The sequence below is a fragment of the Phalacrocorax aristotelis genome, chromosome 1, assembly GCF_949628215.1.
Source record: "Phalacrocorax aristotelis chromosome 1, bGulAri2.1, whole genome shotgun sequence".
NCBI lineage: Eukaryota > Metazoa > Chordata > Aves > Suliformes > Phalacrocoracidae > Phalacrocorax > Phalacrocorax aristotelis.
Genome location: NC_134276.1, coordinates 46456829 through 46483322, shown reverse-complemented (window position 1 = coordinate 46483322; position 26494 = coordinate 46456829). Strand labels below are relative to the sequence as shown.

Genomic DNA, 26494 nt, shown 5'->3' with positions numbered 1-26494 from the left:
ACGATATCATTTGCCAGAGCAGACTGGATTCAAGCTAAGTGTAACAGGCTGAAATATCTAGAGGAAAAGGCAAAAAGCATGTAGAACATAGTGCCTCAGATTGCTTGTTTGGTTTGGGGTTTTTTTGTTTGTTTGTTTCGGTGTTCAGGGTTTGTGGTTTTTTTTTTTAACTATAGTAAAATATCATTACTTAAAGTTACACTGTCCTTCCTGCCAATTACCATTTCTTTATTGAAAAACCTCTTGCTTCCCACAGGAAAGAGGAAAATAAAGCTTATTGGAAGTTTTGTTACCTGCAGCATAAAAAAGATATTGAACTAAAAGAGGAAGATAACTATGACAAGGAACCTGACCTAATTTCTGCCAGCTGAAATGTCCCTGAGCCTGCATTAAATATGTGGGCTGCCATTGAGAGGAGAGCACAAGTCCCAGAGTGTATCCACTTCCATCTTCTATCCCTTCCTCTTCAGTTGTAGACATATATAGAAGTTAAGAACAAAGGTCACAAAGAAACACTAATTACTCCTGAAAAACAAAAATCTCCACTCACACAAGCAAAGATTATGCCAAGTAACTAGAAGTTTCTTAATACTTGTCTTCTGAATTCCCCAACAACTTGCTGAGCATATTCATCTGGAAAATGGGTGATGATGCTTCTTTGACTTTGTTTACATGTTGAAATTGTCAACTTTTCAGAAACAGATGTGTATCATCCTGCGTCTTGCCTTATGAAAAGCAACACCAGACTAATCGGCTTCCAGGTGAAAGACACCAAATAGGACTCATGCGATTTCACTCTCTGTAGCACCGCGGCATACACGCTCACTCTGTACCTCTGAAATTACAGTCCAAAGACAAATCAAAAGCCCAAGACCCAGATCAGGCATGAGGGAGAGGGAGGGTGACAGAGGCAGGGCTGAAGGCAGAGCCCACAGACACCGTGCTGGCTATGATGTGTTCTGGTCCTCGTCAAAAAAGGAACTTAAACCTTCAGAAGAAAAAGCAACACTCCACATCACTCAGTATTACTCTCTCATCACTGCAAAAAGAACCATCAGACAAGCAAACAGAAGATGACAAATGGTTATCAGCTCATTAGTCAGCTCTTGACCAAAATTTATGAGGTTATTTCTTCTGAGCATCTTTGGACACTGTTAGTTGCTGCACAACCAGTAAGCTCATCCAGGTTTGAGTGTTTATTTTTTGGTGTGTGGTAGCAAAGCAAAGAAAACAACAGTAGCTCTAATGTAACTTAGTTCATGTATTTGTGTATTTGCCCTTTCTCATTTGCCATGAGGAACAGAAAGAAGGAGTTCTCTTATACACATTTTCTCATGCCAGACAAGCTACCATTATTACCACTTACGTAGCTCAAACTAGTCAAATTCACAGAGTTGTTGTTCAATATTTAAGAATCCAAATTATTTTTAAAAAATACAAAATGCGAGAAGAAAGAAAGCATGGACCAATATAAAGGCTATACTAAACACAAGGAGACGAACAGCTGGAGAAAATAAATAGTCAGGATTTTCAGCATAAAGAAATGAACTTCAGATGTAGAGCTGCTTTGAAAAAAAGGATTCTTTTGTTAAATTAAAATAAAACCCCTCATTAATGTTACCACCAGATTTTTAAAATTTAATTGGAAAACATAAGTAATTTGATTCTGAGTAATCTAGAGAACGAACTTTGTGGCCAAGTCCTAAATAAAACATACAACTGAAATAATCTCCACTTTGCAAGTGTAGATTTTACCAGATCAATTGTTTTAAAAGTGTCCTATAATAAAGTCAAAATGTCATCTGCATGCCATTCCCCTGCAACACAAAAAAAGCCCAAACACACCCACAAAACAACAACAAAAAAACCCCACCACCCTGTCATGAAAACTTTCCCACAGAAAAGGAAATTTTGGCCAGCTCTACTTGATGACAAGAGATAAGGAAGTACCAGGGCGGTTCCATGGTTTGCAAAGTGTTAGGCACAAAGGCTCAGAAAAATATTCTTTAATGGCAGCATTTTTATCTCCTCCACCCCGTCTTTATCTCCCCTTTCATTTTGGTAGAGCTTTCTTCCATATTTCTCCCTTCTTACATTTATTATTTCCTACTTTCCTGGTATAGGAGGTAGATGCCGATGAGCTCCGTAACAAAGTGGCTCTCCCCCACTGTTTGAGGTGGTTGTCTCGGTGCAAGTAGAATTAATAACTTCTAATACGTTAAAAAAGTAAACTATAGAATGTAGTGGTGTCATATTAGATTGCACTAAAGAGAGGGAACGTTGTTTGAGTAGCACTTGTCAGAAGGGCATGTTGGGCCCTGGCAAACCAGAAACGTAAGTGTTTGAACAATCCTGCCTGGAAAACTATCAAGACACTCTTCACTCTAAAGGAAAACTAATTCCGCGCTAGAACAAAAAAATCCCACTCTACAGTATTTCAGATGCACATGTTCAAACCTGAGACTGCCTAGAGATGTGCAATTTTATTCTCTTGTGAGAAAGGGAAACAAGAGTTCACAAAAAAAAATCCTCTGCCAAAGCTGAAGAACTTAATGAAGATGACATCTGGCACTAATAATCATCCAGCACTCTCATTAAGAGAGTCAGAATTAGCAACATCTCTATTTGTTTGAAATGAAGGACCAACTTAAAAAAGAAAAGCGCTAATGCCATTTCATTTACAATTCTGAAAAACCAATAGATTTCTACTCTGCCCTGTGGTTTGACCACAGTCCTCACACCTCTGGTGTGATGAAACACTTCCCAACCACAGGGCAAAGTGTTGCACTTCCATCTGACTCACAGGAGCTGCAAGGAAAGAGAGATGGTCTTCAACAACCAAATCGGTACGTTGCAAGGCAAGGTTCCCATTAGCTGCCACTCTCCAAAGGAGATAATGATTCTAACTCTAAATTTGCTTCACCACCTGGTCTCAGCTGGAAACTCAGACTAAAAATTTGCCTTTGCTACAGAGCATAATTATTTATCCCAAACAATGAGCAATGTATTATTCTGACAGATAAGTCAAGCTTGCATATACTATACAAAACGCATTCATCTTCCCACTGTCTCCCAATGCCTTATGACTTCCATCCCTGTTCATGATTCTCTCTGTGTTCAGCCAATGGGGTTGGAAACGTGAGGTTTGTGGGGAACAACAGCGCTGCAGCCAGAGACGCGCCTCAAAGTGCTCCTCAGAGCCTTGTTGGAAAATATGTTGTCAGACCAAAGTCCTCCGCCTTGTGTGATTATATCCAAACCATCTCATGCTGGGATTCAAGCTGAAAAGCCCATATTAAGAACCAGATTTTCTTTGGGTTTGCTTTTGCTAAGCATTCATTTTATTTTTACCATGCCCCAACTACTCCAAGCAAAATCATTTTGCAGGATTTGAACCCAGCAAGAATTATCAGTTTGAGTAATTTACCTTAAATCCCATCTCTGTTTCATGTAAGTATGGAACAGAAAAAGTGAATTTTTAAGGCAGACTACACTTTCACTACTGTGCATAATGAAACCCCAGCTTCTACAAACCTCTGACCTTTTGGTTACCCTTACCATGTCCCCCAGAAATGCCAGAGGGCTTCAGGAACTGCTACTCTGTGCCTGTTTGCTTGTCTGCTCTGCTGTACTAAGGAAAATATAAGCATTGCTCTGCATACAAACTGTGTATTTTAGACATTTCGAAAGATAAGTAGAAATTAAATCTTCATCTTCCAGAAACTGTTTTAGTGCAAAGGTTTTAAACAAAAGGCATTTTAAGAAGTGGCCAAAATTAAAGCAAACAAACAACAGCTACGTCCCAGCTAACTCCCTCTGGGAAACCTACGGGAACATTATCTCCAAAACCTGCTGTGCACTGTTAAAAATCAACTTGCAGCAAGTTCCATCTTTCTGTGACTACAGTTGGAGTTAGTCCTTTGCACCCTGCAGATGGCATGCCTCATTCCTCAGGACACCGCTTCAAGGGCTGCGTGGACGCTTCTTCGGTCATTCATCTTTGACCACTGCTTCCCTGCCACAGCTCTGGCACTTGCCTTACCTCCAGTGAAGCAGTTCAGTTTTCCAAAATGGAACATAAATGAATAAATAAACATGGCCAAGATGATGGCTAGATACCACCCAAACCATGGGAGTCACGTGCCTCAGATGAGGAACGGATCAGCAGAGCTGCAGCACAGGCTGCTAGACGGAGATCAAGTTATGGCCGGGTCCAACTCTCCCTCCCAAAGAGTTTTAAACAAACCCTTCCACGCAAGCTGCAGCCCAGCCTTCCTGCAGCATGCCAAACTGGGGATAAGTTTAATCAAATTTTTTAAGTTTGTCTGGCACCAATTCAGCATTTTTTTTGTTAACTGAATGCCAAGTTTCATTTCAGTATTTCATCATCAAAACACATATCCATTCCACCATCATTATTCCTGAACCACTGTGATCCACACCCAAAATCACTAGACAACAGTATCATCAAACTAAAGGTGAAAGCTAACGCTTATTTTCTGTTGTCTAATGTGTGGCTGGAATTGAGGCAATCCTGCCAATACAAAGCCCCTATTATATTTTATGAGAAATAAGGTGTCACAAAAGCAAATAAGCCATAACAAATCAATAATGCATTTATTTCATTAAAGAACAAGTACCTCTGTTCCCTAACTCAATACAAAAAAAAGAACAGCACACAATATTCCATATAAAGCTTTTTCCATGCGTCAATACAAGACAAGCGCTCTCAGTGACTATCTTCAAGTGGTATTTTAACAACAATACCACTGCATGATGTTAGTTTACAAGAATTATTCACCTTTCTTACCCTTTCCTTTATTTTCTCAAGACTTGTAAGAACTAGAAACAACTTGAAGGAATAATAAATATACTGCAAGTAGGATATGAACTACAAACCTAATGCATACTCTGAATTTTTGCATCTGGAAACAAAAAGTACATGTAAAAACAAGAGTTTTTACAGTTATGATTCAAGACTACACTTAAGTCACCACAAAAATGGAATCTAGTCTATGGTTTTCTGGTTTGGATCAACTGGCTACTTCAGAGGCCATTTAGGCAATCAAACTGCTGATAGAATAACTGTGCTGTCATCCCCCAGAATGATTTTGGTTTCACTTGAATTCTTTTTTGGATCCCTCATGGGAAAAGAATGTGCAGCACTCATTATTCGCAAGCCTAATACCCTGAGCTTTTCTGGGACAAAGGCAATTAATACTTTCTACATTCATTTGATGTGGAAATGCACGTTCTCAGCTTATGCAATAATATATGGCATGTTAACCCAATTTTATGACCTCTGGCCAAGTTAACTACACTTCTTCTCTAATGAGATACACAGTTAATCAGAAAAAGCAAATGTTTTGTTGGCTCATCCCATTAAAACGTATAAATACAAATATTTAGAGGTGTTTTGCATTCTACTCGTATTAAGAGATCAGGTAACTTTCCCTAAAGTTGAGATTGCATATTTACCATAAAGTGGGATCTTCCACTTGTTACAGGAATCATGTTCACCTTGGGTCCTTTAAGATGAGACCAATAGTTCTGGTGACAGGACTACGTGACCTAGATACCCTAGTAACATGAATAGCCAACAAGGCTTTCATAGGAAAAAATGATGAAGAAATAATTGTTTGAATTCATCTACCCACAAAAGGGTTTCTGATGCTCAATGGCTACAAAATTTATCCTGCAGTCTCTGACCAGCAAATTTGCCAGACAGCATACAGGAGATCTTTTCAATTTCCTGTGAAAATGATTACATGTATCTCCTCCCTTTCCCCCCCAACAATGTTATTTACAGCCAAAACACTGGCAAATCCCTCAACTGAAGCCTGAGGAGAGATCTTTGCATCATCAGAGTTATTTTAATGTAACCTAAGCTTTGCTGTGGGTGGGGAGAAGCAGATTATAAAAATACTCTGGTTACACAGAACATTTCCAAGCCTGCCCCTTCCCAAACAGAGGGACATCTGAAATGGCTTGTGAATATAAAATAGGATGGTGGCCTTTAAATAAAGACAAGTAACTCTATATAGTTTGCGCACAGGAGCTGTCAGTGCTTGATATATCTGGGGATGATGAAGCTTCATGCAGTTACAAGCTGATTAAAATTACAAATCCAAATCACAGAACAAGTGACCTTTGTGGTCTAAGACAATGTATAAATGGTACTATTTTAAACAAAAATGGAAATGGAACTAAAATCTTGAAAACTTAATAGGCTTTTGTAGCAAGACAATGTAAGAACAATAGGTAAGAGAGTGCTCATTAAAAACAAACAGAACTTGGCATCCTACCCCAGATACTAGATTTGATGTTATTACTTACCAAGCCAGCTATTGGAGTTGACAGACGATTGATCTTCTTAACGATGCCAGGTTTGATCTTGTTAATCAAGCTAAAAAGAAGTCATATGATTTTCTGTTACACAATCAACTTTATTTAAGCATGAGCATCAATGCTTATTAAAAAATATTTTGCATGTAGTCCTAACTTATACGGATTGAACCAAGTAAATTTGAACCTTTTAATGCCCCCTAATTTTTTTTTTAACCAGTTTTCCAAGAAGTGACAAACAGCAAGAGACTGTAGAATCAAAAACGGGACAAGCCACACACACACACAAGAAAGAGATTTCTGAGAACGGCAAATTCAGAAAGAAGAAGCAAAAATGCCTGGGCAGGCATAGACAGAAACAGATCTATGTTTCTACTACATGGGTGGTGATGTTGATCAGACTCAAACTTCCCATTTAAAGATTTTCTTCACATAAAAGTTCTGATGCAGAAGATGTCAAATATATATCAGAATATTAATTTTCAGAGTTCAGTGTGAAAGCACTGATATTGCTGTAAGCATAAGAAATCAACTCAGTTTTCATAATGCTATCAAGCCCAGTATGATGTGTGCAACCATCATTTTTGGTACATACAATTTACACGTGCAAGTAACTTTCAGTCTCGGCTAGAAGAGATTGCACCTCACATCACTCTTACTTTATATAAAATTCACAATTAAACTGGGAAGATAGGACAGACTAACGCATCACTGTTGAATGCACAACCCCATATGCACACCTTGTCCTGCAGTAAGGATGAGGAACAGGATTCCTTGCACCCTCACACAGGGGTTATCTGTCATGGAGGTAGGGAGATACTGTGGTTCGCTGAATTACACGCTAGACCACAGGATCAACAGAGAACAGGGACCTCAGGGCACGCTGCAGATTTCATCTGCCTATATACCTTTGAGGATTTTGGACTTCCTCCCTCTTCTTGTTGCTGCTTGTCTGGCCAGTCCCTTTACCCTGCAAATCATCAGTAAGTTTTTGTGATCTGCTCACCTCAACGGAGAGTCAGGACCTGGTTTAAAATTCTATGTGGGAAAAGGCATGTTTTGCTCAAGCAGCAAATTCATTTTGAAAATAAACAAAAAGAATAGAGGTTACCTATACACACTGGAGTGGACGATAGATTTCTAATCGCCTGCACAAGAAATAATGGCTGCAGGTCCTGAGACTTTTCAACCGCATTAAGTTATTTAGTAAAACAAAATATATTTGATTACTTACCCCCCTTTCCTCCCCCCAAAAAAGTGATATGTTGAGCCCTAAATTTATTTTTTTTTTAGTTTTCCAAAGTTTTATTTGCTTTATTGTACCTCAGAACGGGAAGTAACATGTGATTGAGAAAACTTCAGTGACTTTCCTCTAATGTATACACAGGAAATACTATATAATGTAAAAGGCTTTATTTTGCCACTACTGATCAGCCAGTCAAGGTGCATGCTTGGTCATTAAGTGGGCCAAACAAATCAGCTGGACCACAATAGGAACAAAGGGTGAAAGCAGAGGTCTTATCTGCTATCATTTAAGTCAAATATACCATCTCCAGAAATAATGTATCTGTGGACATTACACGAGCCATGTCACAGGTGAACCAAGGAAACACGCATTGTCACGTCTAGTTTGTCTCCACTATTTAAGATCTCGTGCTCTACTGACTTTAGTGAAAACTGGACATCTGAAAACCCTTCCCCATCTTGCTCTTTTCTGTTTCCACAGAACTTCTATGAAAAATCACTTCTCCTTGTACTTCAAGTATGTCAAATTTAAAATTATGACACAGGATGACAGCCATATGATTTAGTGCAACATAATGAGGCATCTTTTGCTTTAAAGAAAGTTGCGTGCCTCCTAAGGCAAGCTGCTCAGCTGAAGAAATTACAGGATGTTTTTCTTGCATATGGCTATTAATTACAGATAAATTTAACTTATTTGCATTTGGCAGATGGAGGCTCATTCTTTTGCCAAATAAGTATCAACAATGAAGATATCAGAGGATTAGAACGTATCAGTTTGCTGCCAATTCTAAAAGACACTATTTAAGAGTTACAGCTGAATACAATACCCACATCCCTCTAAATACATACCTGGAGAAATACCTTCTTATTAAAAGTATCAACTTTTTTTAACATTCAGCCTAGTTAACATTTGATTACGTAACTTATGAAAATACGGTGTCCACCTCTACAACACCACTCCATCTTCAAAATAAATCAACTTCTGCATATCAAAGATAACTGCAAAGCAACTAGCAAGACAGTCTGATGGGCAAAGCGCCCACAGGAGAAAATAAAGGCAAGGACAGAAAACACAGTAATATTCACAGAGGGAAAATGTAGGGATGTTGACTTTTTGCATTTACTTTGGTTAATTTTGATATACAGTAAAAAATTTCCAGAGAACTGTACCTTCATAAATAATTTTCTGAAAGTTAGCTTGGCTGAACTGATTTAAAAGTGGCTCTGAGATTTGAGATATTTTAAATGTCCTAGGTAATTCTCTAATGAGATTCCTCCCTTGCTGGTGTTCTAATGACATTTACACCTGCCAATCCTTCAAGTACTAGGGGATTAGGACTACTTCCAGTTCTGGAAGCCTGCTCCAGTAAGTACAAAACCAATTACAAGTATGTGGAAGAGACCTGACGAGTGGACATTTTACACCTCTGACTCAGTCTAGCAACGAAACCAGACAAGTTCCATTATTGCCAAGCCAAGCTTTTTAGAGAAAGCACTCCAGAAAAAGCTGAGGTCAGAGTTTGTTGTTGAAAGCAAGAACTAAGTCAGTCCAGAAAGTACTGAAACCTGGACTGCACGTCCACATACACGGCAATGTATTTCTACACTACGCTGAGATCCAATCCATTTACTTTTATCATTTTAAAGTGCTTGTTTAAAAAAAAAAAAGTATATTTGTAAGTATGCTAAGTGCCATCCAAGAGATTCTACATTATTGAAATACTTGAATGTAACCATAATTCCCCTACAAGGCCAAATGGCTCCTCTCATGTGTATATTACTTACTAATACTGCTCTTCAGTATATAACATGAAATCAAAGGTCTGCCTGTCAGCTTTAATTTACAATTTTGTAACACTCACTTCAGAAATGAACAACTTTTAAAAAGAAAACTTATGTGGGTGTAGAGTTCTGTGGATGGAATATGTAGTTTTCAGGATTTAGAGAACAACCAGCATCCAGTTTACAATCCTTTCTTACAGGTGCGTGGGGATGGGGGACAGAAACCCAAACCCCAACAACAACAGGGGGTATAGGGGTAACCAAGTGGTTTCATCTCAGCCATGGCCACACCACCTTGCACAGACTGAAGAGAAATCCCAGGGATACCACAAGCATTATAACCAATAAAACTAATCAACTGGCCAAAGGATCAGCATGGTCCTCTTACTAACATGAGCATGTAGGACAGCACATGAAAGAGATCTTAAGAGATGATGCCTGAAAGCTGTTCTACCTTCCCATGACAAAAAACAGATATGAAAAAAGGAAAAAAATTACTGACTACAATATATTTTTGGTACTTCAAAAAAAAAAAAAAATTCAAAGAGGCCAGCAAGGAAAGTGGCCAACTGATGTTAACATGGAACATTTTTATATAGGTAAGTCAATACTCACTCGCACAACAGGACCCCATTTTCTAGAGCTGCTCGAAAGTCTTTGGTTCCAAAGCTTTTCCCAGTAACTGTCTGTAAAAATAAGAATTGAGAGTTAACTGGACACACACAGAAAATCAGGACTAGCAAGAGTATCAAAGAAGTACTAAAAATAAACCCCACACTTTTTGATTTAAGACTTAGGTCATACTATTTTCTTATTTAATTTCAATAGAAATAAGTTTTTAAACAACATTTCTTTATGCCTCAAAAGAAGTCAGATCCAACATCTTCAAATAGTTTCTTCTACTGTAAACCAATCTTCAGCTGAATTCTGTGGGAATACTTATTATTTTCTAAAGCAATACCAGCCACACTGAAAACCATAAAATAAATTTCAAACAGAAGTGCAAAAGAGAGAAAAAGTCTTTTATCTCCTACTTCATATTACAGCATGTATACTCATGATATCCGGCACAAAGTATTTTAATAGGGTTTTTTTCTTTCCTGCCACTTGCACCTAAGGCAGTGTGACTAAAAAACCACTCCAGCAAGTCTGTATTACCATGTGCACATCAATTCCCATTACTTGGCAAGTGGCAGTGCTATTCTAAGGGGACTACTTTTTATATTCAGAGTGAAAAGCAGTGAACAAGGACAGTGTCTTATAAACAACTTAAGACACCCAAGGCCAAGAGCATCACCTACAGGTTTTCAGCAAAGTTGTTTTCCACAAACACACACAACCAGATTTGCTCCTGGCATTAACTCCCTCCATCCCAAACAAGACCATCAACACAGCACCCTGCTCAAGTCTAAATTCACTTCGGTTCTTCCTACTACATCTCACCTCTGCCCGTGGCCCTCAAAGCAATCACATTTGTCAGATTTCTTCTAAACACCCAGATTAGTAACCCACACACAAGTCAGAAAAGGAGTCAATATTCCTAAAACAGCCCAAAAGAAGGTTTTACCCCTGTTGGATATGACATGAATTACTAGGAAGGGTATTTATTTGAGCTTAGAGGTCACCAGGTTCAGTCACCAGCTAATTACGAACCTGCCTTTGGGGATCCTGACAGTCCCCGATACTGCACAGGACTTCAGGCACACAATTAAACATGCTGTGGAACCTGCATGCATCCAGACCAAAGCTACTGGTTACCACAGTAATTAAAGAAATTAATAGTGAAACAAACAAGCTGTGCTTCGTAAAAGAGCAAAGGAGAGGATGTAGCTCTGTATGTATGTTACATTATCACCCTATTTTTTTTCTCCTAAATGGCAAACACCAGAAATGCTAGAATTTAAACAAGTAGTTTTTAATGTAAGTTATTTTTTAATTAAAAAACTGTAACTTCAATCTCCCTATTGAGCACAGTTTTAGATGTTACAAAAATCACCTATAGGGTTTAAGGTTTTTTTTTAGGATTTAAAAAATAAGGAAAGAATTATGACAAACCAACCTAACAGAAAAATTTTAACTTGGGGGGGGCGGGGACAGGACATGACACCACACACCAACCCCATTACTTTTAACAACAAAGGATGACAGTGATTCCCCTAGGAGAAGTTAATTTTATACAATATTCCTTTAACACTCTGTTCTTACAGAAGAGCAGATGTTGCATTTTAGCAATATCATCTTAGCACAGCATCTGATAATTACCCTTATCTCAAATAAAATATGGCCTTTTGCTTCCAAATTTGTATATAAAGCTGTTATATTTAGTGATAATAATTTTAAGGAAATTAGCCAACATAACCTAACAGCACTGAAAGTTTAAATATAAATATTTGTGTCCCCTAGGTAACAGAGGATATGGGTTATATATTAAACCCTTCATTCTGCAGGCTAGAAACTTGAAGTTTGCATGTCATGCAGCAGAACTGTAACGTAATAGGGGCTGTAGGACAGGGATCTAGTTTTACAGTTACGTTTCAAACACCAATCAATTCTTAGAGTTATTCTCATTCTGTAGTTGTTGCTGACATCTACAGTACTACACAGTCCAAATGTTTCATTTAATATAGACAGTTTACTGGTAAGTCACACATGCAGTGGATAGCGAGATGTTTCCTTCACCTAGAGTTGGGCTCATCCTAAACCTGCAATGCCTTACATACCCGCAAACAACCTTCGCACTGAAATTCCTTAAAAAAATATTAGAACTTCAGCACGTAGCTAAGGAGTTCACTCCTCAAAAAGGATTCTCAAAAAGTCAAGGAGCGTGTGTCACTGGAGACACGTTAAACTTCCGCAGAGAACACAAGAGTGCCATGCTCCTGTGCATAATCATGTTTTCATGGTGCATCTTGTGGGCTTTTGCACAAAAACCCTCCCAACACCTCAGTCTCCAAAATGATATGTGGAACATTTTTGACTACCACAAAGTCTTCAGGCACATGACCTTAGGTAACTAGAAGCCATCCTTGAACAACATGAGAGTCCAACTTGAGTACAAGGTTGTAAACGCTACTATTAAGACTTGCAGACTTCTTAAAACTACATTACACTGGAGGCATTTTGACTAAGTTATTTGTGCAGCCTCTGTGGCAATCAACACTGATTTGATATACAGGATGGAGCTGTCAGACCGATCTCGTGGCCCACAGATTTTGACAACTACGTGGTTTGTTGACATTAAAATAAAAGCATCAGTACTGCCAAGCTAGGCTTCATTAATATTGACTCTTAAAGGAGAACTAATAATTAAGTAATTAAGAGGTATTCTCAAGGAACAATTTAACACTAGTGGCCTGAAACCAAACTGTTTTCCAGGTTACACAACACCTTGAATTTGTTGATGTCACAAAAATAAGTACTTCATTTTAAACCAAGCTTTCAGAGACAGAGGACTTTTCTCATTACAGACTTTTATCCAGCTTATACCCTCTGCAAGGCATCAAGCTCAGCTGTAACTATCACAGCCTGCTTAGGAGCTAAGTGTCATTAAAAAAAAGGAGAGCCACAGAGCCGCTCACTGTTCTCTGACTTTTAAGAACCCGAGTAAGACAAAGTGAATACCACCCTGACATATTATACCTTCAAACAACGTCTATGATTTGTGAGTCACTGTTTATTCATTAAAACTGGTTATACTGGGTGTGGTACTCTTATGTAATAGGCATAATTGATTTTGGACAATTTTTCAACCACTTAGGCCATGTGAGCCATCAAATAATAAAGGAAACACCTTGCAAAAAGTGATTTTTATCCATGTTTGAACAACATATCTTTTCAAATTATGTCTCTTTTCTCTCCTTCATTCAGTGGAATGTGTTCTGCTTCTTTCTCTGCTTTTCTGATAGAAAGAGAGCAATGACATAATTAAAGGCTGTATCATAAAATCACATTTAATTGCTGCTACAAAGCAGTTTGATTTCATTTTTGTAAGACAGCGTCCCCTAATACTTTGGTAACTTGCAATTGCCAGGTCCAAGCCATTTACTTCAAACAGTATGCAAATCAAATCTCGACTTAAATTTAGACATTTTAAAAATGCTTACACACACAGAGAGGGCTAATTTAATTTCAGGTTTGCTAATTCCTGTAGGAGTGGGCAAATCAAGAAGAAATAACCGAAGATCAACCATGCTGAAGATGGCACGACACCAAAATCACAACAGACAGAACAAAAAGCACATGGCACAGAAGAATACGCTAATTATAAGCCTCAGTACCAAAATTAACATCAAGTACATTTCTTTGGCTTGTCCTAGTAGAGGCCAAATATAGCTGATCATAATAGGCCTTCTTTGCCTTAAAAGCTATTCAAAGTTGAAAGATTTTTCAGTGTTAAGAAAAAAATACTAGAGGAGTCCATGTCAAGTTGTTTCCATGGTTCATACCGGTTTGAATGGCTTTAGCAGAAAGATGGCTCTACCACAGGATGGTAGATGTTTTCAAGTGGGTTGGTTTCCTACATATACCACCACATGCAACTCAAAGTCCAAGGGACTGGCAGGTTTCTCAATTTAACTTTGCTGCAGTAGAAGCACCAAAGCTAGACTCTCCCCATCCAATGCAATACTCACACCACATACACAGGCGTGCTGGCTAACTGATTCTCCATCACAAAGGTGTTAGCTGCTCCGAAACAAGGAGGCAGCACCACATCATACCTAGCCTGTGACCTGAACGATGTCTTGCTGCAGAGGAGCCATGTACTCACCATCCAGCTGGCTCTGCAGTTCACGCTGGCCAGTCCTGCTCTTTCCATCTCATACAGAGCTTCTCTGCCACCACCCTGCATAGACTACACCAACCATGCAGGGACACTATGCACTGATTTGAGAGAAATGCTAGCTGTACCAGCGTGAAGCACACAGCTCCCTGATGTAGGCTTGTAGGTTAGGAATGGAAGATTCAACAAAGATACTGAACCATGCATGACAGCAACAGCCTTAATGCAGGCTGACACAAGGATCTCATGGGGCAAGCAATTAATCAGATGGCAACTTCAAGGACGCTACACTGATTTATGAACTTCAGGTCCCCAGCTCAGGCTGCAGCAAGAAAAGCCAAGTTTATCATGCTGAGAGAAGACTGCTCATGTGCTGCAGGGAACTGGGACAACAATACAAATCTGACACTGTCATACCATCCCCACTACAGAGTTTCAGCTATGCCTGCCAGTTTGTGTCACAGTGCCTGCCTTGGCAGATCACCTCACATACACATCGGTTTCTGAATTATTACCTTGCTAATGGCCTTTCTTCCCCCACCCCAGTTACCAAAAATCTGGATCAGGCTACATGGCAAATGGCTCCATCCTCACATACTCCCAGTGTTACGTACCTCTATCTACAGCATTCATTTAGCTCTAACCACCCTCATCCAATACATCACTCCACAACGATACTGCTACTGTAAGATGCACAAGGAGATATACAGGCTAAACCCACAGCCAACAAGCAAGTGTTCAAGATACTCCCAATGCTCTGGCATCTGTATGGTTTGACAGGGCCTGGAATTAGATTCATGACTGAGGACAGTCAACCATTGGAATAATCTCCCCAGGGAAGCGGTTGACTTGGCCATGTTGGACACCTTCAAGAGTTGTCTGGACAGGGTGCTGGGCCATCTGTTTAGACTCTGCTCTTCCTAGAAAGGTTGGACTAGATGACCCCTGAGGTCCCTTCCAACCTGTGATTCTGTGATTTTATATGGTACTTTGAGTCCACTGCATTTTATATACAGTTGTTAGTAACATGCTCTACCTCAGCTTGACAGATTTTATCTTCTAGAGTCTGTCATGAAGGAAGAGTAACACAAAAAAAGTAACACCAAAGCTGTAGGAGTTTTTCCCTCTTCTGTATTCCTGTAGGAACTGGTGGTTCTTCTGGACTGTGACAATGAGTGGCTGCTTTCTGGGATGCTTCAGATGTACTACCCAAAGTCCTGACTCCCCCTTTCATGGCTATTTGCAGTCCTGTTTAAACATCACGCAGGAGACGATCTTGTCCTTGAATAGCATACATCATACCTGTCAACAAAAATGCTACCATTACACTTCGGCATAAGGAGCTTGTGCTGTTTGGCCTTTGCAGACTTTACATCCAGTTTTGTCTTCCCCACTGGTTCTTGCTCTCTGAATTTATTTTAAAACCAAAACACCTCACAAACAACCAACAAACCAAAAACCAGACTAAACCTTCTACCATGGACACGATTTGCTCCAGTAGTCAACTGATTTGCCCAAATCCTTCCCAAAGGGCAGATGGTAGGAACTGTATTCAGAGGGTTGCTGCACACAATCTTGAACATACCAGCAGCAAAATCAGGCTTGCCACCATTTGGGTAAGGAAGCCTTTAGCGTCACAGAAAACAGCCCAACCATGGTGGTTAATAGCTTTCTCGAAGTCAAATAGTGGAGAAGAATGGCTCATTTCTGAAACAAGCAAGATCTGTCTCCCTGAATCTTGGCCCCTGGGAAGATATACAGAGCGGGCATTCATATCTTCCAACCATGGGAGAACGCTGCTGGTGTTTCATCTCTGGCAGCAGGAGGGACACCAGGCCTAAAGCAGCCAAGGTCAGAGAGAGAACCATGCTGCTATCATTCCCTTCCAATCACAATTTAATTCATGGTTAATTAATGGTTTAATTGCCAGTCAGCTGTCCAGCATGAAACTTCGGACACTGCCCAGCCTAACAATTTCACAGGAGTCAAAAGCAAGGCATGGATTTCTACAAAAGGAAGCTCCTCATTTTAAGTCTTTACACCTCATTGCTAAAAATCCTTGACAGGCACGACTCCGCTGAGGAAGAGAGCTGGGGTGGCTGGAAATAAGAAAAGTATCTACCGAGAAATCTGCTGTGTAATCTAACTGCACAGCAGAAGAAAGATGGCTGAAAAGGAATATTTTTGCCATTGGTCACTTATGCTGGTCCATGTGAATGTCCCCCTTTGTATCTATAAGACTTTTATTCTTCAGTTGGAACAATTCCCGCTCTATTGCTCAGTGCAAAGCTGTATTCTCCTGTTTAAACCCCATACCCCAAATCCCTGGGCATCATTTCATTTCAGAGGATGTTGCAATTCTTCAGTCTTCAGCCAAAACTGCCTTTGATAACAAACCAGAACAGACATTTATAAAAGGAAATGACTGATTACTGAAAAAGTCTTACTGCTATTTTCTATCATCAACATAATGATGGGGTCTTATTGTGGTATGCCTTCAACAGCCATGCCAAGGCTCCTGAAATAACATACAACTACATTTTTACAAAAGATGAAGAAAACAATGAATAAGGGGTAAGCAAATAGGCACACGATTACTGGTGTGGTAGGTGTGAGAAGCATAGATCTCTGGTCATCAGCTGCTGCCATTCTGTTTTTTCAGCTCTTCTGTCAAATTGCATATAAAAACACAATCTGACGGATGGAAGTGAAGTAGTTCTTCCAGTATTTAAGGGAAATCCTGACTTAGGAGAACAATACTGCAGAAAGAGCAGGGATAAACATTTGGGATCAATCCAGTCAACCAAGCTTTCCCGCCTCCCCCCCAAACAAGATCATCCCACAGAACAGCAAGATTAATAAGCTTAGTGTTGTTTATAGTGATGACTGTACTGGCAGGCATCAAACTAAGAATTAACATACTCTACTTCACATGATAAAAAAAGAAAAAGGTCTCACTGTATTTGCAGAGATGGGCAGCATAAACTAGATGGAGGTAGACGTTCCAATAGGACATAAAACTTGCAAATGAAAAATGCAATTTGAATTACTAGGAATCTCTGAAAGATCAAGGCACTGAAGTTTTAATGGAATGATATAGTTACATCTGGTTTATTTGGATAGTGTTAATTTCATAAAACAGTTTACATGCGCACCAGTTGTAAAGCTGCCATCCTAACTGATTCATGCTGATTTCAACTTTAACCAAGCGTTTACTTGCTCATGCGTATTTGCAACTACTTCAGTTAAACAAAACTGGATACGTATGCACCTTCCCAAAACAAGAGGAAGATGAGTTGGTTTTTTTTAAATATGCCAGCTGAGCTCCATACTACTTCAGAGGTTGGTGGTAAAAGAAGGGTGGCAGTGGGCACCTTAACCGTAAGTGTTCTTATTTAAGCAGAGAAAAGGACAAAATCATCATGAGAAAACAAGTGTCCAAACATTCAGCTCACCCCTGAAACAAGAAACCAACCACTGAATTCCTTAAATATGCAAAAACATGGCTGACTGAAAGTTGTCTTTTCCAAGTAATTCACAGGATAATGGTGGTGTACTAGAGCTGGGTGTTTGTTTCTGCTGGAGGGGTGGGGGGAGAGAAAAAAAAAAGTTAAACATACCCAGAGAACGAGGAATATGAAGAAATGATTTCTAGAAAAGTCATCAACTGAGATAACAAAAGAAGTGGTGAACAGAGGTTCCAGTTTCACTGCTTAGAAATCTTTTAATGATAATGCTTCATTACATATGCACTCTTGTGCTAGCCAAATGTTGAACTTGCCCATTGTGAAACTCAACATACCATTTCTTAATATTTTTTCTGAAACATCTACCTCTTCAGCACTGCATTGGTTTTTACCCAACCTCAAGCTGTTAACCCCTTTCCAAGCTGGGGAATAAGCAACCAAGAGATAAATGGATCTGTGCATAGCCGTATCTTAGCTGGACTCCTACATAGTGTCCACCTGGGACATACAAAAAAGTTGCCCTGAACAAGAATCGGTATGTTAGAAGGTTGAAATGAAAAGACTAGAAGAATATCAGCAACACCACAGCTTAGAAAAGGGGACTTGCAGTAAGACTTAGGCACACCACAGACAGAAGAAGGTTTTGTAGGGCTACCTGAGCTTCCTGCCATCCCGATATTGCACCAAAGTCTCCCTTCCCACTCTCTTCTCTATGCCCATGTGAAGGGTCTGCATTTAGAAAGTATCCTGCAATATCCAGACTACTTTCTGCTTTAATATAGTATTAAAAATGAAAAAACCCAACCCCACATAACTCCCTCACACATCCTACTGCCTCTCCCCTGCCCAAAACGACCACGGCAATTGAGCCAGGGGTTCCAGACACCAGGGGAGGGCACCATAGGGCCAGAGCCACAGCACACTGGAGATGAGAGAGGGATAACATTTAGACTTCATGCAGATTCTTGAGAGGCTTAGTATACCCAAAGATCCAGTGATTCAGCGCCCTGACAGCCAGGCGGTATGTGACCAATGGGTTGGATGACAACGTGCCCTCAAAGAACTTCAAGTTCAGATTACAGGAATAAAAACCCACCCTGAAAACCTCTATGGAAAATCTGTCTATACCATTGCTTTTGTTAGAGGAGGAAAGCAAAGTTTAGGACAATTGTTCACCTGAACCTGAAGTGCTGCAAGGAAAAAAAAATTGTTTTTACAAGCTTCAATTCAAATAGAGGCATTACTTGAAATATTAACAGATAAAATGTGAGTGATACTAAAATCACATTTGTCTAGGGCAAACATTAAGAAAGGATTAAAGCAAACACAAATGTGGACATTTTTGCTGTAGCAGTACTAAAATCACTCTTGTCTAACATTTTAATCTACTATTTTATACTTAGTATTTTAAATAATGTCTCCACTGTAACTGAATCTTTAAATGTTTTGTTCTTGTTCATTTAGAATGAAAGATAAATGCAAGCTATAAAAAGCCTTCTGATGTTTGTATTTCCTAAGTTTATACCTCAGAGTATATCTGCAAGTTTCAATACAAGCTGTCAGTTCACTAGCATTTATTTTTGCAGGAAGGACTTTAAGAAAACAATACCTTGGCTTACACTGATTAAGAAAAATATGCTAAAACTCCGCTGCTATTTACAAGCAGGTCCCTGTACGGATTAGTTAGGTAAGTGGCAGAGAGATACAGAGATACTGAATAAAATGGCCAAAACCAGAGCACGCTTCTGCCCTAGATTACTGTTCCCCTCTTACTAATTGATTGCCTTGGTCCTGGGTGTATTTAATACTTTGATTTTTCATATCTTTTAAATATGTGGAGTTCTCCAGAGGGCAGTGCCAGTGCCATGAATGAACTGGGGATCTAACTGCAAGGTCTTGAAACTACATTCAGCAGGAGGAGGGAAAAGGCAGTGTATAAAAGAGTATGCACACAACACGGAAATGCCTTAGATACAATTGCTTTTGCATGTTTAGCAAGGTTATTCATGCATAGAAGTATTTTTTTTTGTTATTACTGGAGATTCGTCAATCTTTTCAAATTTTTCAGCCTTACTGGAAGCTGTACTTTGAGCAGCATGTGTACCGAGACGTGGCATGAGTCAGCTTCAGCCAGAAACATTCACCAATACTCCTTCTTTCTTTCTCACGCATACATCCACGTGCGCACACGTAGCGTTTGGGGAACCAATGGCCTTCTGGCCGCGTCTTCCCTCCAGTCCCCACATCCCCTGACTTTTATATCTCCTTTTACACCCACAAGTTTCCAACCCATTTCAGCAGGTTTACTTAGCTCATTAACAAGGCAACAGACCGACAGCAAGTAAAGAAATTGAGCAGAAATGAACATTTAACAGTCAAAAGACACCGTAAAGGCAATTAGTGTCACACAGAGAGACTGGAAAAAATAGTCACAACACCACTTCCCATTAAACTATGGCACTTGGCATTACTTGCAGCGCTTAAACATAATTTAGAAATTTTAATATTATCTAGCAACAGTTATGTAGAAATAAACCATCAGGTGGAAGCCACTGAATTTAACACTGACTTTGCTGACTCCAGCTGTAGAAATATTATGCTCTTCTCTGGAGTTAGAATAATTCAGGGGGAAAGATGAGCATAAGGGAACTCCACTGATATGACCTCTTCAAATGAAAATAAAAGCAAGGCTGTAAAGCTCTTGAATACTACTGTGTTAAATAGTTGGGACTTTTTTTTAACTACTTTTAAGTTTCAAGATATGAGAGTGAGTAAGCAGTAGAAGCTATATTGAACTGCAACATCAAGAAAAATGGTATTTGGGTTTTTTTTGTTTGGCTGGGGTTTTTTAAAGGAATTTTTAAAATCTTAAGTTTAAAAGAATATAATCACATACAAATAATTGTATTGGGATACTGGAAATACACTGTGTGTGTAGCAGGTTACTAAGCTGGGAGTGAGACTTCCGAAGGCTCCGCTTCCCAAAGCTCGTAGCAATATACTGTGTTACAAGTAATGAGCTCCTAGATTACAGCGTTGGACGGCAAAGGACATTGACACTGCTTCGCAGCACCATCTAATGAGAGACGCCAGGTACAACACATGACCAGAGGCTCTGTGCATACAGAGGGACTACAGTCCCTCTCCTTGGCAGCAGATGAAAGAAATTGCCTCTGGCAAAGGAATTAAATAATTGCAATCAGAGGAGGAAGGATGGCTACAGAGGAAATTGAAGTCCAAGGGAGCCACAAAAGGATGGACGGCATTTGAAAAGATGACAGGAGCACAACTAGAGGAGGCAGAATATCAGTCTTGGTCAAAGGAATAAGGAAGTTTAGGCTCAGTAAATTTTGCTGATCAGCTCAGGTCTCTGATTAGGTTTTTGAGGAGTTCTAAAATATGAACACTGCCCTTTTAAAGGCTTTAAATATAAAGGAATATTTGATGAGAACGTAGCAAGTTACTAAAATGTCTTTATACATGAAGAACTCTGAAACGAACATGCTCTTGTGCTTGCTCACACAGCTTTCAGCTTTTCAGGGGATCCTATACCAGCTACACCTCCTTCAAGACCTTTCTGTCATCTCACAGCAGACATGGTTCTACCCTCAACAGTAGCCTACACTACTCGCCCCTTATTTGTAATTATATATATGTTCTCCCCTAAGATGTAACTCCTTCACTGTAAGAGATGTATTTGCTTTTACAAAATTAAAACGTCATTGGTAGCAGAAATCAGGGATCAGGCTACAATCATCCCAAAATCAAGACCTCACCCTACTTAAAGATTAAAGATGACATGAAAAGGTCCCTCTTTATGCACCACATGCCCTGTCATCTGCCTTTCCTATCTGAACATTTCGGTCTAATCATTTGAGGATTTATTAAGCCACATACACCACTAAAAACTCTATTCTCCAGGGAACTCCTCCTCTTAGTTTGCAAAACCACAGAGAGATGAAGCATTTGTAGCTGCTGAAGTCATAGGTGGCCCTGCACCATGCAGGGATAACTGCACGCTGAAGAATTAATGTGAAGAGCAGGGACAAGAGGTTGTGGTCCAGAAGGGAAGCCACGAGTGACAACTGCTGCTCTTCCAAACTCTTCCAATGCTTCCCTATTCCTATCTTTCCTCTTTGACATAGCCACTCACCACTCCGCTTCTGATTCAGGCTGAACATCAATACAACCCAGGTGTTGCTCAACCGCCTCCAGTGTGACACTTCCTCCAGCCATTTTATTGCTCCTCTGCAAATGCAGCTTTATTCATTTATTTAAGGAGCCAAACTGGTCTGACAGAGGGCTCCTCTAAACACACCCAGGTGAGGAGGCAAGCACAAGATAAGATTGACTGTCATAGCAGCTGCACAGGGTTGCTATGTACACTACTCAGAGGTAAGATTTAATTACTAGTCGAAGTAGCCAATCTCCCCCTTATTATAGAAGACAATTATAATTTGCTTATATTTATTATGACATCCTTGCAGATACGTTCATGACTCTGTAAACAATTCCATACCCTGCAAGGCAGAGGCAGAAATCTACCCCACAATTTCCATTTTCTACTCATTAAGCATTTAAATTGAGAATTCTCAGTGTCTATGAAATTGAGCTCTTTTTTTTTTTTTTTTAACAACACTGAAAGATTCTATGTCACTGAAAAATGTAATTTATTTTCCTCTGGGAGAAAAGACAACGGTACCTCAAGCAGTTTACCTGCATTTGGCTGATACATTCTTTCTTGAAGACAGATGCTGACCTAAACTCCTGTGTAAAAAAAACCAGAGAGGTTCCAGCCCATAGTGAGCTGGTTCACATCTATTCACCTAACCTCCCCTAATGATAACAGCCACAATGGTTAGAAAAGCCCCACAAAATGCACACAGGAGAAGCACTGAAATGCAAGCAGGCCAGTTGTACCAGAAAATGTTCTATCCACAGCTATAAAAACAGTCTTGGATGACTACTCTGTTCCATTCATTTAGAAGGATTACATTTGTACCTTGTAACCACAGAAAAGATGCACTTTTTGGATTATGAACAGATGTGTGTACTTCAGGCATTTTCTGTCTCCAGCTTAACTTTGTCTTTAGAAATAACAATGCATGAAGTGGAGAACTATTATCAGTAATCCATACAGTTTCTCATAAACAGAGAATATCTATGTCCTGAAGACTGAGATTTTCCTCTACCATAAGTAAGACGCCTCAAGCATTTCAGGTTCGAGCAACAATGGTCTTTATGACCAGCTACGTTCCAGGGAATGCAGACTTCAAGAATATCTGAATTTTTGCGTAGCAACTGAGATAAAACATAGAATGCCCCAAATTTAAAGCTTTTCCTCCATACATATTGCATGAAGTTATGCCAACTTCCACAGCTTGATCTGGTCAGTACATGATTACCATTTCTACATGAAAATTTCTACCATTTTTTTTTTTACAGCTCACTAAAGCAGTTGAGGACACTTTTCCTACCATAACAAAAACAAAACCGGGAAGTGCTTTTAACATTAGGTCACTGCTTTTTCAAAGCAGAATGATGTCTTCGGGGTTTTTTTAATTCAAAATTCCAGCGAGAAAGGAATGGTAGTTTGTATTATCGATGTTACCTCCGATCCAAGATTTAATTTTGTTTGGGGGCATCACAAAATTATGCTTTTTATTCAACACGCCCTCTTAAATGTTTTCTGTTAGAACAAAAAGTTGCCCATAACTTCAGCTTGAAACATTCAAACACCACTTGCACAACATTTACAGACTAACAACGGAATTACCTCTGAGTTAAATTGGCTGTACATCTCGCCCAGCATCATCTGTCTGACAGTGACCTGTACCAGGTATGTTTGCATGGTGGGGAGGGAGCATACCAGTACTTTTAAATATTTAGAATAGGTGAATTCTAGCCTTCTCTATAATTAAATGGTAAAAAACACGAGATAGAAAAAGCAACACATCTTTTCACAAAGAGTTCTCTTGCTTCAGAAATCATTACCATGATGATCCATTACCATCATTACCAGAAAGGAGAATTATCACCCACCAATTCTTCCTGCCCCCCATACCAAGCTTTTTTCCTTCCCCTATTTGCTTGCTTAAAGATTTCTTTGATTGTAATAGACAATAAAATAAGGAAACATGTATGCAGAAAAAGCTGGACTCACATATAACTTGGGTTAAGTCTAAAGTGTCAAATATATACAACGCCTTTTTAACTAAGGCATGTAACCAAGTTTATGCTATTAAAAACTCACATCTTAAGCTGGCCAAAACTGGTGCCTCAGTTCAAGAGCCCGCATTGATATTCGACGTAAACGCACACAGAATCTGGGTGTCACTGCCAAATTGATCTCGCACATCTCCTGACATATTCTGACCTCTGCTGTTATAAAGTGGAATTTATTTTGACAATCATTTTTTTCCTTAAAACCCTGCCTTCAGCTGAATAAAACTTTTCAGTATCTACACCTATCCAGGCTAAAGAAATGATGGGAAAATCACTTTTATTTACACTGTGAAGCACAAAAATAAAGTGCCCAAGCTTTTCTCTCCCCCTCATGTTCCTATCATCCTGTCGTTTATTGCAAGCTGCATATTTGACTATTACATAAATACACACATATGCTGTTCTTTTAGCATCTGGACTCTAGCATATGCTACCAACCTGTCCCAACATCATTTTTCTCTGATAATGCATTATTTTAGGGTTTTATGACAGATACTATGACTATCGGTAATATGAAACTATTCAAACTGCAATTTTTAGGCAGCACCTTTTTTTTTTTTTCAGTTTAAGTTGCATTCTCACTACAAAAATACTCTACAGTAGACTAGAAAGCTCCCTTAGCCACGTACAGGTCTAGGACTCTGTACTGAATTTTGACAGCACTCGTTAGTAAAGAAATCATATTCTAAATATCCTGTACATTAACATTAGTGAAAACGCAAATCTGAAGGAGTTATGACTATATTGGCTGGCAGGATTTTGAAGGCAGTAAAACACCACTTTTTAAGTGATAGGTATGCTCAGAGGGGAAAAGAAGAAACAAGGGTGTGGCCATCATTATGCTCTACTTCTAAACTTTACTTTCCCTCCTGGATAAGAGTCTCCTCTCAGACCCTCACATTGAAGATTAAGGTGTGGACTTTACTGTACTTATCAAAAATGCTCAAAGAACATTTGCTCTTCCTTTCCCATCATAACGCCTGACACGCTTCAAAAAACTGCCTCTACTCAATGATCTTAAAGGTCTTTTCCAACCTGAAGTATTCTACGATTCTACAGCTTGCATTATTTCCACCAAATTTGATGATTTCCCATGGCTTGGGAGATTATAAAGTATTTGATCCAATGTTTATAAACAGTATGAATTTAAAACTCTACCTCCCAGTCAGATAACACTTTTGACTAAGTAATAGAAAGAAAGTGGCACAGTGCCCAACAAGTGTTTAGCACCAAATGGTTTTTTATTGTTATTGGTTTTTTGGTGTTTTTTATTGTTAATGGGTTTTTATTGTTCTACACATAACTTTATTTTCACCTTCATGCATATAGTTAAGTAATTTTTTTTTATTATAATTAAAGGTTTTGCTTCTGCTGGGACAAACATATGGAAATTTGCCGTAACACCTTTACTGGAATAAGAGCAGGAAATGCAAGAGCCTAATACGAATAAACCACTGAATCTCAAAGGATCCTCAACTACAAAACAAACAGTCATTAGAACTCAGCACGGCACCTACTCCATCACACAGATGTCCGGGGGACAGCCGGTTGGCTTACACCACCACCCTGCCCCATTCCAATAACCATCCTGACATGTTCTCTTTTGCCTTCAGTTGCAACCACCATCTGCTGGAAACTAGAACAGAAAGGGCCCCCAAAAACGTTAATGCACTATGTACCGTACTGTACTACGGTTCATTTAATTTTGTATTCTGTCAAAAACGTGATGCGAAACTGAATAGCCTAAACCAAACAGAAGTATGATTTAAACAGGAACTCTTTGAGAAACCAAGTAGTAAAAATAGAAGTGAACAAAATTAATGCACGTAGCATAACAAAAAGAGTCAGGCAAGTTGAAGTGAAAAAGTAACTAGAGACAAAAATGTAGAAGAAATTCCATGGCCATGCTAGAAAAAAAAGGAGAGGACAAGTAGGGTATGAAGAAGGTGCAAAGTAGTTAATGACAAGATGGCTACCACATTCAGTTAAAGAGCTGTCAGATTCTTCACAGAAGCATGGGACTGGGAAGACAACCACTGACAGTAAAAGAAAAGTGTTGAAGATGGCAAAGCCTGGAAGTATTTGCTTAATTAAAAGTTCTTCTGTGTTCCAGAGCATACTCTAAGCCATTAGCAATTATCTTCAACTCAAAGGGCTGGAAAGGTCTCATCGACTGAAAAAGTTAAAAATAAAGATCCCCTTCAGAGGTGTGACGACATAAGAAGAAACCAGAATAAGACTTCAGTTTCTAGAAGGGTATTAAATACTGCTGACTTCCCCCCCCCCCATCCCCCCAAGCCATAGCTGTTTGGAAGGGAGATAACACTTTGGTTTGAAAAGTCAAGTATAATTTTTCTCCTGCTTTAGCAAATTAACCAGCCTCATACACAAGAAAAGCAGTAAGTGGGCTACAGGTGGACTTACGTTATGCAACTGGCAAAAAGCCTTGCTATTTTATTTAAGGACAGACTATGGCAATACAGTCTAGGTAAGGAGATTAAAAGGCCATTATGTGACGGTAGGAAGATCATCTATGTGAAGAGAGGGTTTCTAAGGTGCAAAATCAGACTGGGATAAGGTACTAAACTGGACTCGAGAAATTATTTCAAATTCCAAGACTCTCCAGTGTGTTCTTTACAGAATTAGGTGC

General features: G+C 39.3%; 1 protein-coding gene across 13 annotated transcripts in view; it reads right to left on the bottom strand.

The window, feature by feature from the left end:
• The window catches only part of LMO7 (LIM domain 7), a 130755-nt gene that overhangs the window by 85638 nt on the left and 18623 nt on the right, over window positions 1-26494 (bottom strand). For all 13 annotated transcript variants that reach the window (XM_075088747.1, XM_075088619.1, XM_075088641.1 and 10 more), the window contains exons 2-3: window positions 9988-10058; window positions 6337-6406 (exon numbers count right to left, since the gene is read on the bottom strand). In XM_075088747.1, the coding sequence (XP_074944848.1) occupies window positions 6337-6406; window positions 9988-10058 (141 nt within the window). The remainder of the gene's footprint in view (window positions 1-6336; window positions 6407-9987; window positions 10059-26494) is intronic.